Consider the following 16677-nt stretch of genomic DNA (forward strand, 5'->3'; position numbering starts at 1 on the left):
GCATAAATACAGAGGAGAGAGGGAGATAAGAGAAGCTGGAGGACAAAGCTCCAGATCCAAACATCAGTAACTGACAGCCAAGGGGGAGAAAGAGGTCCCAGGATGGTTGATGATCCGGAACAGAGAGACCTGAGAGGAAGAGAAGAGGGAGCATCAAAGCAGTCGAACAAACACAAAGGTTATTCCAAATTTAACACCGCAGTTTTTAGCTGCCAAGAGTTAATGTACACTGGTCTCTGTGCTGCATATGCTGTCAAAAACACGCTGATATCCAGCAGGTAAGATAAGACATTTGCAGCTTTAGTGAGTGCAGTTTCACCGGAGTGACAGGCCTTGGAAGCAGACTGGGGGGGGGGGGGGGGGGGGGGGAGAGAAACGATGATGATTACTGTTTCCTGTGAGGGCGCACACACTACCAGTCAAAAGTTTGGACACACCTTCTCATTTCATGTTTTTATTTATTTTCATGACTTTTTAGATTCTCGCCAAAGGCATCAAAACTATGAATAGTCACCGTTTGCTGTGATTACTGCTTTGCAGACTCTTGGCATTCACTCAGTGAGCTTCATGAGGTCATCTCCTGAAATGGTTTTCTAACAGTCTTGAAGGAGTTCCCAGAGATGCTGAGCACTTGTTGGCCTTCTTCCTTCACTCTGTGGTCCATCTCATCCCAAGCTGTCTCCATTGGGTTTATGTCAGGTGACTGTAGAGGCCAGGCCATCTGGCGCAGCACTCCATCACTCTCCTTTTTGGCCAAATAGCCCTCACACAGCCTGGAGGTGTGTTTGGGGTCATTGTCCTGTAGAAAAATAAATGATGGTCCAGCTAAACTAGAACAGGATGGCATGTCGCTGCAGGATGCTGTGTTAGCTATGCTGGTTCAGTGTTCCTTCATTTTGAATACATTTCCAAAAGTGTCACCAGCAAAGCATCCTGTACACCATCACACCTCCTCAATGCTTCAAGGTGGGAACCATGTATGTAGAGACCATCCGTTCACTTTTTCTGTGTCGCACAAAGACACGGCGAAGTACAGATTTAGACTGGTTCAATGTCCATTCCTTGTGTTCCTTGGCCCCCCAAAAATCTCTTCTGCTTGTTGCTTTTCCTTAGTTGTGGTTTCTTAGCAGCTATTTGACTATAAAGGCCTGATTCACACAGTCTCCTCTTCTGCACAACACAATTGATGGTCCCAACCCCATTAAGAGGACAAGAAATTCCACAAATGAACCCTGACAAGGCACACCTTTAAAGTGAAAACCATGTCAGGTTACTACATCACGGAGCTCATTGAGAGAATACCAAGGATTTGCAGCACTGTCAACAAAGAAAAGGGAAGCTATTCTGAAATATAAAACATATTTACGGTTATTTATCAGCTTTTTCCTTGCTACATAATTACATATATCTTGCTTCATATATTTGATGTCTTCAGTATGTATCTACAATGCAGAAAGTAGTCAATTTAAAGAAAAAAACATTAAATGAGGTGGTGTGTCCAAACTTTTGCCTGGTGGTGTACATTACCAACACATTCAAAAGGACATGACTGGTCGGTAATCAGTAACCAATAACAGAGACGGCTTAAGTCAAAGATACTGTAAACCACAACAGTTTCAAAGTTAGGAGGGAGTAGTTTCACATTTCATCAGTTACTGAATGCAGGTCAGAAAACTGCAAACTAATAACTAAATGGGAGCTTCAGGAGATCTTTAAAAGGTTAAGTTGGCACAACCATCTGATAAGTTTTTAAGCAAGCACCTATAAGACAACATTTGAAGTAAAGAAGTCTCAGAATTTGTTGAAGTCTATCTGCAACAGATAATATAATATATAAAATTGCTTTATGTCAAAAAGGTGCGAAATTAAGCAATGGCGTCCCTAAAGTGTCAAAAACACATGATGAAGCCAGAGAATTAACCTGTTCTAGCAACGAGCGGAGCACACTTATCATTCCGTACAAGTGAAAAGGTTTCTGTTTTCATTTACACCTTTTTTTAGTCTCCTGCAGCACTGTTAGACAGCATGCGTACATGCTTCTGCAAACCAGAAACCCGGTTCATCATCTCGCTTCAGGTAGGCAGAGATAGAAGTGAATATGTGTGGCGAGACAGCTGCACTTAAGTCCCGACTTCAGTTTCACTGCCTATCTCTGCTGTTAGACAGGCCAGGTGCTGGAGCAATTTCACAACAAGAGTCGTTAAAGCGTGTGCAGAAGTGTCACAAAGACACGCTATAATCCCCTTCTGCAATGTGCAGGTTCATACACAACTGGGTGAAAGTATCAAGAAGGGCCAGAAAGGCTCATGAGTCAAAAGTACTCTTTTATTTACAGTCATATTACAAAATCCACACACCCACAAGGACAAAAAGTCACCAGTACAGGTTGTATAAAAATGAAATGACGTCCTCTTTCTTTTATCTCAGATTGCCAACCTTTCGCTGATTTAAGATCCTAATAACTGATCACTTGAATTTCCTGTGAAAACTCCCAAAATGCATTGCATCTTCTGTCGCTGCCTCATGCAGAAATAACCTCAAGCCGACTTGACTTGACTTTTTGGCCGATGTCAGACCAGGCACCACATCAAAAAGAAACAACAATGTTATGTGGCAGCCTTGTGGTCAGAATGCATGTTGCACTGAGACCACAGCATTTAATCTGCGATTCCAGCTAGGAACCTTTGCTACAAATCACTTACCCTCTCCTCTCAATTACTACTACGGCTGTTCTGTCCATATTTGAAAGAGAAAAATCCAAACCACTATACTATATAAGATATAACACAATTTAATGGTGGACTTAATCATGGCCACAGTCTTTATTAACCAGCTACAGCCAGCTGATTACATGTTTGACACAGAGAACTTTTAACCGTTTGTTCAAAACAGTAATACGTTGTATAAACTGCACTGTACTGTTTCATGTGAGAGATGCTAACATGCTACGTGACATTTAGAATAGTTTAAATCCTAATTCTCTTTTTACTAACCTTTTATTTTGCCTTTCAAGTTGGTATTTGTTCTTGTGCTAGTGTCTACTCAGCTGTATTCTGTTAGTGCTTAGCAAAAGTTCACTTAAATGCCGAGCAGAACAAAAGTGTGAGAGTACACCTGTGGTGGAAAAGTGGGCAACAAACCATTTAAAAGTAATATACTTGAAAAAGCCAAAGAACAAATATGTTCGGAATACTGTTTGGACAGGGCAAATAGCTTATCAGCGACATGTGAACGTTTAGAAGCTTGAAGCTCCACTTTCATGTGATGCCACATATATAACGATGATTTCTGTAACTGTGTAGCCAGTGTCACTGAAAATGCACAAGCCACCACCTAGTGGGTTGTTGGAAAAAACGCAGGACACTTTGGTTCATATGATGCTGGTCTAATATATGGAATGAAAAGCTTGCAGTCAATAATACACTTGTATTATATGTTTTCATGATAAAAATCAGCCCTGTGTTTTGACAGAAATTCAGTTCATATCTGCAATCTCTGGCCCCCCTGACTCATCACAGTAAAATCTGATAAAAAAGTACGTTTTGCTTTCCTTTAATAGTATTTTCAACATTCTAAAGAAGTGAAAAAAATATTGAAATTGTAGAAAAAATACAACCTTACATCAAATTCGTCAAAAACATAACTCGATGACCCACCATATCTTCGTAAAGAATCACTCAGATAACCATACCTGCCACTTTGAGCCTCAGATGTGAAGTCCTGTAAATGTATTTTAAATTTCGTTGCAATCAATAAGCTTCTACTTATCAGCTACCAGTTTAACAGATGCAGACACATCTTGTGACAGACCAAAACAGAACTTGTGTGATGACTTCTTGTAATGACAACGAGTACACGACAAATTAAAAGAAAAAAACAAAATAGAAAACAACAAAAAAAATGGAAGTGAATGGCTCCATCTCGTCCAGGTCACAGTCCCTGATGTTTCTGCTGGTAACCTGAGAGTCAGCAGCTTTGAGAAACTGGTTAGATGAGTAGTGAAGGGGTGGGTTTCTTGCCTGGCCAAGTTTCTTTGGCATACTTCTTTTTTCGTGGCTCGTTGTGGGTCTCCGGTAGGTAAGGAGCTGTAACAGGTGTGGGGTTGAGAGTGACAGGTGGCTGTGGAGCCTCAGGGGCCAGGTCTACCTCTGGTGCTGGGTTAGGGAAAGGGAGAGGAAGCCCTCCCTGCATGGCAACACCTCCTGGAGCTCCTATCGGCTGGTTCTCATGACTGGTGGGAGGCAAGTCCCCATAGAGACCACCACCAAAGCCGTAGCCGTGCATGCGTTTTGAAGTCAAGTCATCAAAACCCAAAGTGTTCTGGCCCTCTAATCTCCGTTTCTACAGCAGGGATAGCAGAGCATCAGCTTCACAGTTCATACACTTAATACATGTTTACCTTTCCAAGTCATACAGCTAGACCACTGCAAATGGTAGTGTTACACTGGGCATACTGGGGCCACCCAGTGAGCTACACAGGACAACTTTTTATTTTTGCAAAAAATGCACATTTATCACCTTAAAAATTACATTTCTTTAACCATCCTGTCAGCTAAATGTATCTGACATCAAAACTCACCTTTATAGGGATGACAGCAGTCTGCACCATATTTCTGAAGCGCCCAACAGAGGGGTCTATATCCTCTGTAAAGATTTAAAGAACAGTTGGTATACATTAGCGCTGGGGGCATTTCTTCTCATTAGAATTCACAATCAACATATTTGATCAGTGACATATCAGCCATAAGCCACCTCACTGCAAACCCACATTAATTAATGCGTTTCTAGCCTGGAATGAAAAGTATCCAAATTTAGTTTATTTGGCTTAATCTTAACTAATCTAATCATCAAAGCTCATTTTCTTCTCATGTACATGCTGTAAATAAAATAACAATCCACTAGTTTTTGGGTAACTAACTTGAGTACCTGGATTAATGATGGAATCTTCTTCACTGAAGGTAACTCTGGAATTTTTTCGTTTCCTCTTGGGCCTCTGGATTTCCAGGTTGCCTTCCTCAATGGTGAGGAGGGAGATGCGCTTGTTGTGAGCTGTGTTGAACTCTGTCAGGTTCTGGCAGGTTAAAAACATTACATATGAGCAAAATAGCTGCATGAATGTCAAAATATCCCAACATAACAACACGATATACCGGAACAAACTTGATAGAAAAAAACAGTATTATAAATAGGGATGGGTATCGTTTAGGTTTTATCCGATACCGGTGCCAAATCGGTACTTTTGAAACGGTGCCGGTGCTCAAACGGTGCTCAAACCGGTGCTTAAAGAATGGAGAACACAAAATTGGTCCAAAAACCTCTCATGTTCAGCTGTTTTTTGTAAAAATATAACAATGTTAGCCTTTTCTGCAGCTATGGGGCATATATGGTATCACTCTTGGCTGGAAGCAGTGCTTAAACAATGGAAAAAACACAAACTTTGTCCTAAACCTCTCATGTTTAACTGTTTTCCACTTTTTCTTTGGTCATTTTAGCCTTTTTAGCCAGGGTGAAGGGAGTATCTGCCATCAAACAAGAAGACAGCAGCATGTAGCTATGATGATGTTTGCTAGTTCACCTTACATGAATTAATGTAATAACGTGGTTAGCCTACTCACGCAGAGAAGAACGGCTGCTGCTGCATCATCATCCGTCATCATTTCTGCTACACTGGCAGGGCTAGGGGCCAGGACTCTCCTCTTCGTGTTTTTGGGGGATGTTGCATAACAGGCAACCCACCCGCAGTAGATGTGCTCGGTGTGAGGTCTCGCAGCAAGCTATCAAATACGGCGCATTTCTGGGCTTTTAAAAAAAACGCTATGCGTCGCCAGGTGTTTCATCGGATTTGAGGTGTTACCTCCTTTGACAGTATCACAGTATCAGCTTAAAGCACTTGTTGCAGGCTGCTGAGTTTGCATATTTTGCTATGAAGTACAGCCAGACTTTTAACCGCTTCGCCTTGGGCATTTTTAATCTGTAGCTCTGCTTTAACAGAACGTACGTACGTACCTGGCCCCGCCTACTATCCTCGGAAACGTAAAATGATTGGCTAGAATCTAAAGTGTATCACAGCTCAGGGAAAAAAAGCACTGAAATAAAGCACCGAAATGTGCGCTGCTTTTCGGTCTGGTTACTACCGTTTATGTCAGAACCGGTGCCATCATGGCACCGGACACCGGTACCCATCCCTAATTATAAAGTGTCATATCGTGATAATTTTGTGAGGCCACATCGAAAAGGCTCGGATGAGCTTTCCAAAGTTCTACAAGTTGTGCCTCCATCCCTTGTGTCCAGATCACACGCTGCACTGCCGTGCTACTCCGTCTTTTTCACCGACATTTATGCGTTTGCGCATGCGCAGTGTGAGCGGCTGCGGTGACACCCTCACGACGGTCGTGAGGATTTCAAACCTGTTTGAAATCCTCCCGACCAAGCGATTGATGATCGGGAGCTGGTCGGGAGGTGTTAATCACTTCTCGTTCCCCACGTATACTACTCGATGCACGATGAAGGCCAAACTCGGGCCGATCACCAAAACGGTCGCACGACTCAACAATCGGCTCAAAATGGGCCAAAAATCGCACAGTGTAAGCCCAGCTTAACTTATAAAAATAACACGTGGAGTTTTCTAGTCAGAAGACGTATCGCAGTATCATGTGCATTATGAGTGAAGGGGTTACAAATTGAAGAGCTTAGCCTATTTAAACAGACCTAATTTAGTGTTTTTTAGTGCACCAAAATACATACTGTGGACCTGAGAGGTATTCACATCAGCCATGATATTCCTTTCCCGTGCAGTTCATGTTTCAGAATATAAACTAACTGTACCTCCAGTTCTGTCTCTTCTTCTGGAAGCCCAAGCAGTCCTTTCAGCTCCTCATCATCTCCTGTCTTGCTGTCCCCTGTGCCAGCACTGCCTTGGGTTTGAGGTTTCTCTCTGATGGTGTAAGTCCGTGTTGAGGCCCCAAAAGATATTGTAGAGTCTATGGGAACCTGCTGAGGCTTGTGGGCCTCCAGCCGAATGTGTCCAAGGAAAGTACCGTGTGCTAAATGATGACATCAAGCACAGTTTTAGGACTGATGTGTGTAGCTAAGCCTGATGTAATAATGAAACAACAATAATTCAAGGTAGTCAAACAATACATTTTGTCAATATTTGGTAACTTTTCTGACTTGCCTGACCCAGCAATATTAAATACTAATATAACAATGACCTCTGCATTAACAGAGGCCATGTTTAAGCACATAATGTCTGGTGTGATCAAACTGCAATTTTTCTTTATATCCAGTTATTCTCATAAATGTGATTTTTAGTCCATTCTTAATTTTATCATCTATAACATCATTTTCATTAATACGTTTTTGCTAATATTTTTAAAAAGGTCCAATGCGTGCCACTTTCTTGCCAAAACTCAGTTGCCAGCTGGCATATCATGTTTCTATTTATTTTTTGCAGCTGGTTATAACAAACGAGAAAGAGAGAATGCATAACTGCTACACAAGACAACTACTTCTTTTGAGTGCTCCCCTTAGCAGCCACCACCCACTCTTTCCCTTTCACTGCCATAGCCAACTGATATGTCATCTGCTCCATCCTTAGTCTCCAGCCTTACCTACATCTCACTCGCTCCTAGTGTGCTGTATTCCTAGCCAACCAGTAATCCTGTCTAATTCCTTCATCTTCCTGACTACTGAATATTTGAATACTTTCTTGTACTGTGTTATTCCATGACAAAGTCTCTTTGTTTGCTCTGTCCAGACGATGCACCAAACAGCTTTGCCTGAGCACTTCAGCTGTATTTTCCCAGTCATCTGGTAAATTTCCCCTAAGACCCAGAGCCTGTCTCCTCAACTCCTCCCTAAATTCCACGCCAGCATTCTTCCTCCATAAACTTCCACCATGGAATCTTTGGCTCTGCCATCACTCTGCTCTTCTGCTAGATTTCCAAAGTCATCCTACAGACGACCATCCAGTGCAGCTTAGCTACCACCTCACCACCACCTTGCAGTCTCCTGTCTGTTTATATAGTCCGAATTACACATTTATTACAAAAACAGGACCTTAAATAAACAATAAGGTTTCCAATTACAATCTGACCCTGATGCTTAACATCATTGCTTTAAAAACTAGCTGATTATCAAAACAATTAGAATATTGTTGTGGATTATTTTTGTCTATCCAACAAATTATTCGAGCGATTATGAGCACTACTGGCTGCACGTAATAGATTAATTTTATTCCTTTTTAGCTCTTAGCTTTTTCAGACAGTAACGTAGAGTGTACAAGTATGACTGAAGATCATGTCTTACTGCTGTTGAGGTCTATGAGGAAGACCCTTTTCAGGTGTTTGTGATAGACTAGTGCAGCGTGAACACGAGAGCACGACTGATGGTCAATGGTGAAGTCGCACCAGTCGGGGTTCCTCCCAAATAGGTAGTACTTCTTTTCATCTATGATCAGTTTCTAGAAGGAGAGACACGAGTTAGTGACTTGGCTTTGAAAACAAGCCAGTGAAGAAGGCTGAATAACATTTCTGTGCCTCTGAGCCATAACTCCACAGTGTTGCTTCCACTGAAAAGCTTAAAACTCAGGGCTGATTCTACTGTCGCACCGTTTGAAGCCCTGCAGCCAAAGCAGACTGTCAGGCTCGTATCTGGTGCATTCAATTAACCCTACTACCAGCATTATTCTTGCAGTTCACAAGTATGCAATACTATAAATTGTTGGTCTAGTGTAACATCTCCAAACTTCCAGTTACCTCTATCAGTTTGTCCCCCTTCATCACGTCCAGGTGGAGCCCAGGGGGCGGTTTGCCTGCCCTAAGAGAAAACATTTTTAAACATTAAAACTGTCTAAGTTAATGTTATACGTGGACAGTGGATCATTATTCTAAATAAATGGCTACACTCCATTGTCTCCCCTTGCTGCAGTTAAGGATTTGTTCATAGAAACGACTCACTCACCTCTGCACTCATAGAAACGTGTTCAAGATTGATACTTTTACATACAGAAAAACTTATTAAATTATATCCTGCGTATACATGTGATTTATTTCTTCTTTTCATGATCAGAATTAAAACTGCACATAAACGATGGGTCTTAATAAGAAAAAAAGAGGCAACGCCATTTGTAGATACACACCAGCGTTAGCCTGCTCAGATGCTAACATTAGCCACTGTGAAAACCAGCTATTCTCCTCTGTAGAAAGTTACATTGATAATTAAGTGAATGCTAATCTGCTCATTTGCACCTGATATCACATAACAAGCTAACGGCTACAACTTTAGCACGTGCATTTTCTCACCATGATGGACAATCAAAAGGAGGGGGACTGTCTTTGCTTATTTTAGTCGCCATCTTGCCTCAGCTTCTCAAAGCAGAGCTGCATGCTGGGTAAACGTCACTTCGGATTACTGGGAAATGTAGTCCTGTAGTACTGCCAAACATTGAATAGAATATTAGACTACGTTTTCTCATTTACTCCGACTTTTACTTAAAATAAGTGGTAATACAAAATAATACATGAATTTTCTAAGCATGTTTAAACCCATGAGGGGGGGGGATTAAACTAACACCAACTTTGAGTTACCACAAGAACCAGCAGGGGTCCCTATCCCCCAAATTTCTAAGTTAACACTGTTAAAAGGTCAAATCAGATAAAATAACTGATATTTGTTTCGTGAGCAGCTGGTGGTTTGAATGAAGCTAGGACTGTGGGTCTATCTATTTGGGGCAACGGTACTAATAGCTGGTGTGGGCGGACTCTGTGTCAAGCACTGATCTTTAGAGCTTTTTGTGGTTCTTGGAAACTGTGAGTTGAGTCAAACGCTAAAAACCACTGCCTGCCTTCCTTGATATGTCAAGGTGGGAGGATATCTAGCCTCTCCTTGCTGCAGATAGAAGTGTCATAGGCTTAGAAAAGCACTAAGAGCAGGAAGTGCTGAGAGAGAAAGATGACACATGGCTAAAACGAATATCACAAAGAGCCTGAAATATTAGTGAAGAAAAGCTATCAGTGTGTCCTCGCATCTGTGCTCTGAGAGTTGCTCTTTTGCATTTTTAAAGGTTATCATAGTGCATGTATTTATTTAAACCTTGCGCAATGTGTTCACACTGATTTTGGCCACACCGTTAAGTAGAGCAGCTTGACTATCAAACAAGAAAAAAGAAATATAACACGTTCACACTGCAAAATTGCAATTGCGATTTGCTCCTTTTAAAGTCTGTCATCCTCTCCCCCTTTCTCTCCCTCTCTCTCTTTCACTCTTACACACACACACCCACACACACCCAAAAAATTAAGACATATAAAAAGCTCAAAGTTAGAGTGTGGATGTTTTCTTTTATTCTTCATAGCAGGCTTTATGCTGTAATCCCCCAAAATTTAATAAAACATTCTTTTGGATACTTATTCACCATCTTCACAGCAATGAGGCTTTGCCAGATTGCTTTGTCCCCGTATGTGAATGCACAAGTTGTGCAAAGAGATCCTGTAACTTCCTCATTCACTTTTGTGGTTTTTAACTGAGAAAGCACCCCCGTTTTGTGCTGCGCTTGTCATTTGCTGCCTGCCTTCATTTTTGGTTGCACACACTCAGAGGCAGCAGTGATGGCAGGCGCCACTGCTTTGCCACTTCAGGAATTCATCGCGTCATTGGACGATACCTGTCTGCCAAAACTTTTGCAAGTTTGCTCTGGAGTATATTTCCAAGGTAGTTTTTTATTATTATTATTATTACTTTTTCTCAGTGAGATGGCATATACAGAAGGACAGCACTTACGAGATTATAGATTACTTCATTGCTGTGCGCTTCTCTGTGTTGTGTCTGTCTTTCATAAATTCAAAGTTACAATCTAGTGTACATTCCTTTTACATTTTGTACATTTTTAACCCTAAATTAGACGTTATTATATATAAAAAGAACAGTGAGCATTTGTTGTATTGCTCATGGCTCGCAACTGGAAACAATTCCCATTAGAGTGTATGCGTTCATGTGCTAGTTAAGAAATCATAATCATTTTTGTTCCTTCAGTTTCTTGTTTTCCATTCCAGGTTCTATATATGAAATTTCTGGGAGTGAAGTGTGCTTTTCCACTGGGGATCTAATAAAGGTCACTAAAATTGAGCTCCTATCAGTTTCCTGTCAAGACGTAGCAAACAATGAAACATTTGAGCTGCCTATCAGCCACACAGGTTGGTCTAGAGAAATTCTTGTAAGAATGGTTAAATCTATTTTGTAGAACTACAATGACTTTTCTTTTCTTCTCAGGCTTGTTCAGGGTCGTGCCAGAGGAGATGCCATACAGTACGGTAGAGGAGATGGTCAGCATGAGGCCGGTAGGCCTCGACTCCTCTCTTCCCTTCACTTTCTCCAGCCACTCCAAGATGACCATTGGCAATTTAGCACTGGGAGCTGGGACAGCTTTGACTGTGCTCTCTGTTGAGAAGCACAAGGATCAAGAGGATCAAGTCCGCTGCCTTATTCGAGGACAACAAGAAGCCTCAGCTGAAGTGTGCATCCCTGTTTCTTTCCGAGGGGAGTTCTATGAGTGTGAGAGTGAGGAGCGCTTTACCCTGCGGGAGATCATGTCCTCGTCGTCCCTGCGTAGCCGAAGGTTTCACTTTGTCAATGCTACCAAGTGTGATCGGCCTCTTATGCTCAGTCCAGTATACCATGTCCAGGCCGTCATGAACTGTAAGAATAACCTACTTTTTAACTATTTAACTACTATTTAACATAATGTTGATCTGGATTTGTTATTTGTGTGTGAACCCCACCGTGTGTTATGTTAATGCAAAGTTTGTGAACTTCCACTTTAACTTCCACCTTAATTGTGAAATACTTGGTTCATGACATTTTATTGTTCCTCTACATCTGTGCACATTTATGCACTACATAAACAACATTTGTGCATATTAAAATTTTACACTTGAAGCCAATGACATATAGTACATACCATGCTATAAAACAGTTAAAGTTAATGCCACCTTGAAAAACATCAGCATATCATTAAAAGCAATTAATCTATATGATGCACTGTTATGATTGCTTATGATTATATGATTGCTTATATTTGTAACCTCAATAATTTAAATTCAGAACAAAAAAAAGCATAGTTCACCTGTACTGCACTCATACCAAAGTTAAATATACCTAATATGCATGACTGCCTTCCTCTCTTTTGTCTACAGTGAGGAAGAATGTGGTGAAGTTTCCATCCAGCTTAGAAGTGGATGTGGTCGATGTCACCGAGCTGTGTAAAGATGTGCATTTTATTGTACCCCTTTCTCTGAGTGAAGTCCACTCTGAGCCGAATAAATCATTCCCTGGAGTGGTGGAGATCATCGAAGACCCAGAGACGCGCTCCCTGTTCAAGTGCAGCTGGCTACCGGAGCTTCGCAAGAATGAGCACCTGATTTTTCACAAAAAAGGAACCTCGCCCATGATTTTATTATCCACTTTGAAAAGCAGGAAAACACCGCAGTACTTCCTGGTGTCTCAGCAATATGGTGGACGTTTCCGGAGACGGCCAAGAGAGTTTAATTCAGTATACGAGCTGTACGTTGCTTCAATCCACGCACCAGGTCTGAAGGTCAGCGTAACAAGGAACTGTGAGGAAGTGGAAGAGGAGGGACTCCCTGCCCTCAGTGTGGGGGAACAGCTTGAGGTTGTGCGCTGCGATAGGATGGTTTTACCCTGTGAAGGCAAAGCAGGACAGAAGCAGTCGGTAGAGGCTCTTTTGTGTTATCGCCTTCAAGAGTCGGACGATGATGATGATGATGATGATGATGATGATGAGGATCAGGTGAAAAGGGAGGATGAAAAGGAAGAGATTATTATGCCTCTTTACATGGAGGGTCACTTTGTGGAAGTACTCAGTGACAACAGGAAGTACAAACTCAGTGACTTGGGGAAGGAGTTTAGCTTGCCTCTGGATGTTAAAGTGGTGGGCCGTGATACAGAACTCGAGAAGGATCCCCTCTATGGGTTCTCATGTCTCAGAATAGAGGCAGCTATGTTGGAACCCACCATTCAGGCAAGCTTTGTACACAAGCCAGAGTACTGTTTCGAGATCCCAACGCAGTGGCTCTCAATGTCTGTCTATTTTACTACAGACCCCCTCCCATGGCCCAAAGATCAACCCCCCACGTGTCAAGTGGAAAGAGTTACCGAAGTTGCAGACACATTCTTTTATGAGTTTCGCAAACGTGGTAACTCAGATGCGGAGCCGCCACCTCGACCACCAAAGCGAAACATGTCATTTTCGGCACCTCCCAAAAAAACAAAGAAATCAAAGAAGGCAAACAAATCCAAACATCAAGGAGACAAAAGCGTCCCAACCAAACAGTTCAGCGACTTGACTTTGAATAACAAAAAGAGGCCCCCCGCCCCACCACCTCCCGTGAGTGACTCTTTTCATGCTTGTATAACATTTTCGAAAGCTATTATTATAAAGGCTAAAGCTCAGCTTAGGTTGTCTAGATTTTCTTGTCACGTCAGGTTTCTCTTGAAACCCCACTACGGTGAAACTAATATACAGATTCTCATAATGTGACTTTCAGGAAATGAACTAAGCAAAAATAACAAATTGGTGCTTCCACTTTTTTCCTGTGGTAAATACGCCATGCATGTAATAAAACAGAAGTTTCCTCTTTTGTGCAGGCTAATGAAGATGAGCCCCCACCACTTGTGCCCCGAAAGTTCTCAGCGGCTGACCAAACCATAGGCAAGGCTCTGCCAAACACTTATGTACAAATGAAGGAGTCTGCTAAAACAGGTGGGGCTCTGTCTGATATAATGTTTTAAGAGAGCCACCGATTTGTCTCTTGCAAAACTTATAGTGCAGCTGCTGGACTAGTAAAGCATTCTCTATGTTTATATTAAAGCAGTGTTTGCAGGACAACCTCTAAATTTGAGACATTTTCACCATGGGAAAGAGTTTATATACTGTAGGGTTTATATAAAGACCCCAAAAAGTTGAGAATACTGGCAGACTTTGGCTTCCCTCTACATCTCTAAGACAAATGTGAGCGTGACTGTTCACAGAGCCACAGAGAATTCACAAAGTCATCAAGACCACTAAAAGCACATAGAGTAACATTTTTTCTGCCATAACGCACAGAACTAAACTTAAAGTAAATGAATATGAAGAAGGGTTAAAAATCAGCTTCACCTGCACTATATACACAAAAGTACTGGTCAATACATTTTTCATATTTGAATTCAAAGGGTTTTAGTCCCATTTCAGCAGCTGTATAAAATCAAGCATCTTGCCATGCAGTCTGCCTTTGCAAACATCTGATAAAGGATGGTTTGTTCTAAAGAGCTCGTGTCAATAGATAGATAGTCCACCATCCGCTGTAACATATAGCTGAAAAGTGGAAGCGTCTTAGAACCACAACAGCTCAGCCATGAAGTAGCAGACCGTGTAAAGTTACAGAGCGGGGTTGCCAAGTGCCGAGGTGCACAGTGCGTAAAAGTTGCCAAACATCTGTAACGTCAGTAACTGCAGCGTTCCAAACCTCCTTTGGCATTAACATCAGCACAAAAACTGTGTGCGTGGAGCTTCAAGGCATGGGTTTTCATGGCTGAGCAGCTCCTGTAGCTGTAATGTGCAGGTGACCCAGTACTTGTATCCACGTAGTCTACAAATACACAAAACCAAACAGTGAACATGAACTGAATAGTAATGAAAAACATATCAATGTCTTATTGTCTCAGTAATGTGTAATTTATATGTAAAAAACACATACGTAAGTATATTCAATTAAAAGTATGTGCATATGCATATGTAAATATACAAATTACCTAATGTATTAATAATGCATTAGATGCATTAAATGCAAATAATAAGAATTTAGCCGTGTTTATCACACCATGTTTATCGTCCATTAACCATAGACGCAAACTTACACAATAACCACAGACCGTAAACAGCATGTGCAGATTGAGAAAGTCTATGGTTTTGGGAGACTTCATCATTTCTAATATATTCATGCTTTTATTTACTTACTATTACTCTTCGTCACTTAACAAAATCCACAATGACGCCTTAATTCCAAGTGTGTTCCTGTATAAGATTCAACCCATCACCCAATAGTATCTCAGGAGACATTCTTCCTATAGAAGCGAAATGTGTTTAGTCATTTCGATTGGCTGCATCAGGAAGTGAAGTGAAAACCTGTGATAGGTGGTGTATGTGATGGGTGGTGCATAAATGTTTGGTGGTGCATAAATCGCATGTTTTCTGAAAGGAAGACATTCGGCGGCACATTTGATAAATGACAGTTAGGATGAATATAAGAATATTGTGAAATATAGTATTACTAACAATAATCTTTCCACCAGGGAGTGTGCCTGACGATGAAAATGGGGACAGTGACCATGACTATGAAACTGTGGATGACACTTTGGCTGTTATGATGAAGAAAGCACAAGAAAATGTTATGTACTACTAAAGGAAATATCTTCTACATCTTCTGCAACAGAGAAAAATCCTGCTCGAGCAGTGAGAACTGAACTGTTCCCTATCCTACAAGTGCTGTGCAGGGTTGGTTGACATGACATCATTCAGCTTAGCCCAGAATAAATACAAACTTGGTGGTGTTTTCACATCTGTTTTCTCACGTGGTCAGCAAAATTTCTTTTTACCTCATAACTTTATACCCAGAACTATACTTCACTGTTTTCAGTAATCGTGTATTCAAACTTTGAACACATACCACTCTTGTAGTTCAAACACTTTTTATTGTACACAAACTTGTTTAGAAATTGTTGATTTAACCATGTAGTAATTGAGGCTATGTCTTTCAGCTTTGTGTACAGGTCCGTATTTATATTGTGAGGTACTAAGTAGCTAGTTACTGTATATAATGCCTTCTTTTGCATAGTTACAGCAACAAACTATAGGATAATATGCAGTCGAACATAACACCATAAATTACAGCCTTTAAAATTACCAGTGTTAAATCAATAACTTCTCTCAAAAATGCATATTAATAAGCTTCAAACTGGCTTCAATGGATTGTATTCTGTTGCACAAGTATACAACATATGTGTATGTCAAACTCCTACTGCATAGATGCAAACTCTAAAGAGAAATAGCTCACCCCACTCATTGATGGAAGGCATTTGTCTAAACCACAACATTGTAACGCTGCAGCACCGGTAGCAGAAGCCGTCCCTCTAACCACATCAAACTATTTATCTGTGAACAGAAATGTATTTGCCTTTTTTTTTTTTTTTTTGCAAATTAACTCCAAGGAGGAGTAGAAACATTTTCACTGAAAATGAAAGTATGTTTTGCATCTTTGTTAACCGATGGACAATCCATTTTGTGCCATTTTTCTTTGAAAGATTATTTCCACTGCATGTAAATGTGTGGTTGATTTCAATTTTCTATTAGACATTATCATAAAGTATGATTTCTATATGAAACTGGACCTATGTGGTTTATTCCAACTTTGTAAAACTTTAAATAAGATCTTATATTATCTATAAGAATGTGTGTGAAACTCTAAGATAAGTGTTAAAGTCAGCTTGTGGTTTTACAGCTAGATGTGTGAAAGCAAATGTGAATTACGCATGTTAGTTTTTCTAAAATGCAAAAAAACAAAATCCCCACCCTGATAGACACAGAATAATATATAGATATATATACACGTGTGTGTATACTAA

The 16677-nt window shown here is 40.9% G+C and overlaps 2 protein-coding genes and 1 non-coding gene across 4 annotated transcripts; 1 reads left to right on the forward strand and 2 right to left on the reverse strand.

Moving 5' to 3' along the window:
- Nucleotides 1-2304: 2304 nt before the first annotated feature.
- Nucleotides 2305-9422, reverse strand: ppp1r8b (protein phosphatase 1, regulatory subunit 8b). Of its 2 annotated transcripts, none has more exons than XM_004550963.5 (7): nt 9303-9422; nt 8757-8817; nt 8308-8461; nt 6826-7043; nt 4927-5071; nt 4580-4644; nt 2305-4341 (listed from the first exon to the last, which is right to left on the reverse strand). In XM_004550963.5, the coding sequence occupies exons 1-7, from the start codon at nt 9353-9355 to the stop codon at nt 3988-3990; spliced, it is 1050 nt and encodes a 349-aa protein (XP_004551020.1). In that variant the 5' UTR covers nt 9356-9422; the 3' UTR covers nt 2305-3987. The 2 variants fall into 2 exon arrangements, with proteins under 2 accessions (XP_004551020.1, XP_004551021.1); XM_004550964.5 differs by lacking the exon at nt 9303-9422 and adding an exon at nt 9140-9284.
- Nucleotides 8530-8660, reverse strand: LOC111500582 (small Cajal body-specific RNA 1). The gene has a single exon (XR_002721165.1).
- Nucleotides 9423-10567: 1145 nt separating the features above from the next.
- themis2 (thymocyte selection associated family member 2) lies at nt 10568-16433 on the forward strand. Its single transcript, XM_004550965.5, has 6 exons — nt 10568-10710; nt 11052-11192; nt 11269-11694; nt 12192-13402; nt 13663-13777; nt 15349-16433. The coding sequence occupies exons 1-6, from the start codon at nt 10608-10610 to the stop codon at nt 15456-15458; spliced, it is 2106 nt and encodes a 701-aa protein (XP_004551022.2). The 5' UTR covers nt 10568-10607; the 3' UTR covers nt 15459-16433.
- Nucleotides 16434-16677: the final 244 nt, after the last annotated feature.

Source organism: Maylandia zebra, linkage group LG11 (genome assembly GCF_041146795.1).
Source record: "Maylandia zebra isolate NMK-2024a linkage group LG11, Mzebra_GT3a, whole genome shotgun sequence".
Classification (NCBI taxonomy): domain Eukaryota; kingdom Metazoa; phylum Chordata; class Actinopteri; order Cichliformes; family Cichlidae; genus Maylandia; species Maylandia zebra.

What these genes read in the sequence shown, in the direction of transcription:
- ppp1r8b (XM_004550963.5), bottom strand. Translation starts at nt 9,355, where the DNA reads ATGGCGACTAAAATAAGCAAAGACAGTCCCCCTCCTTTTGATTGTCCA. An exon ending in AGGGGGACAAACTGATAGAG is followed by an intron (nt 8,462 to 8,756) that starts GTAACTGGAAGT and finishes CTCTCCTTCTAG; the next exon opens with AAACTGATCATAGATGAAAA. An exon ending in CTGCTGTCATCCCTATAAAG is followed by an intron (nt 4,342 to 4,579) that starts GTGAGTTTTGAT and finishes TCCCTGCTGTAG; the next exon opens with AAACGGAGATTAGAGGGCCA.
- themis2 (XM_004550965.5), top strand. Translation starts at nt 10,608, where the DNA reads ATGGCAGGCGCCACTGCTTTGCCACTTCAGGAATTCATCGCGTCATTG. An exon ending in TGTCCAGGCCGTCATGAACT is followed by an intron (nt 11,695 to 12,191) that starts GTAAGAATAACC and finishes TTTTGTCTACAG; the next exon opens with TGAGGAAGAATGTGGTGAAG. An exon ending in CCCCCGCCCCACCACCTCCC is followed by an intron (nt 13,403 to 13,662) that starts GTGAGTGACTCT and finishes TCTTTTGTGCAG; the next exon opens with GCTAATGAAGATGAGCCCCC.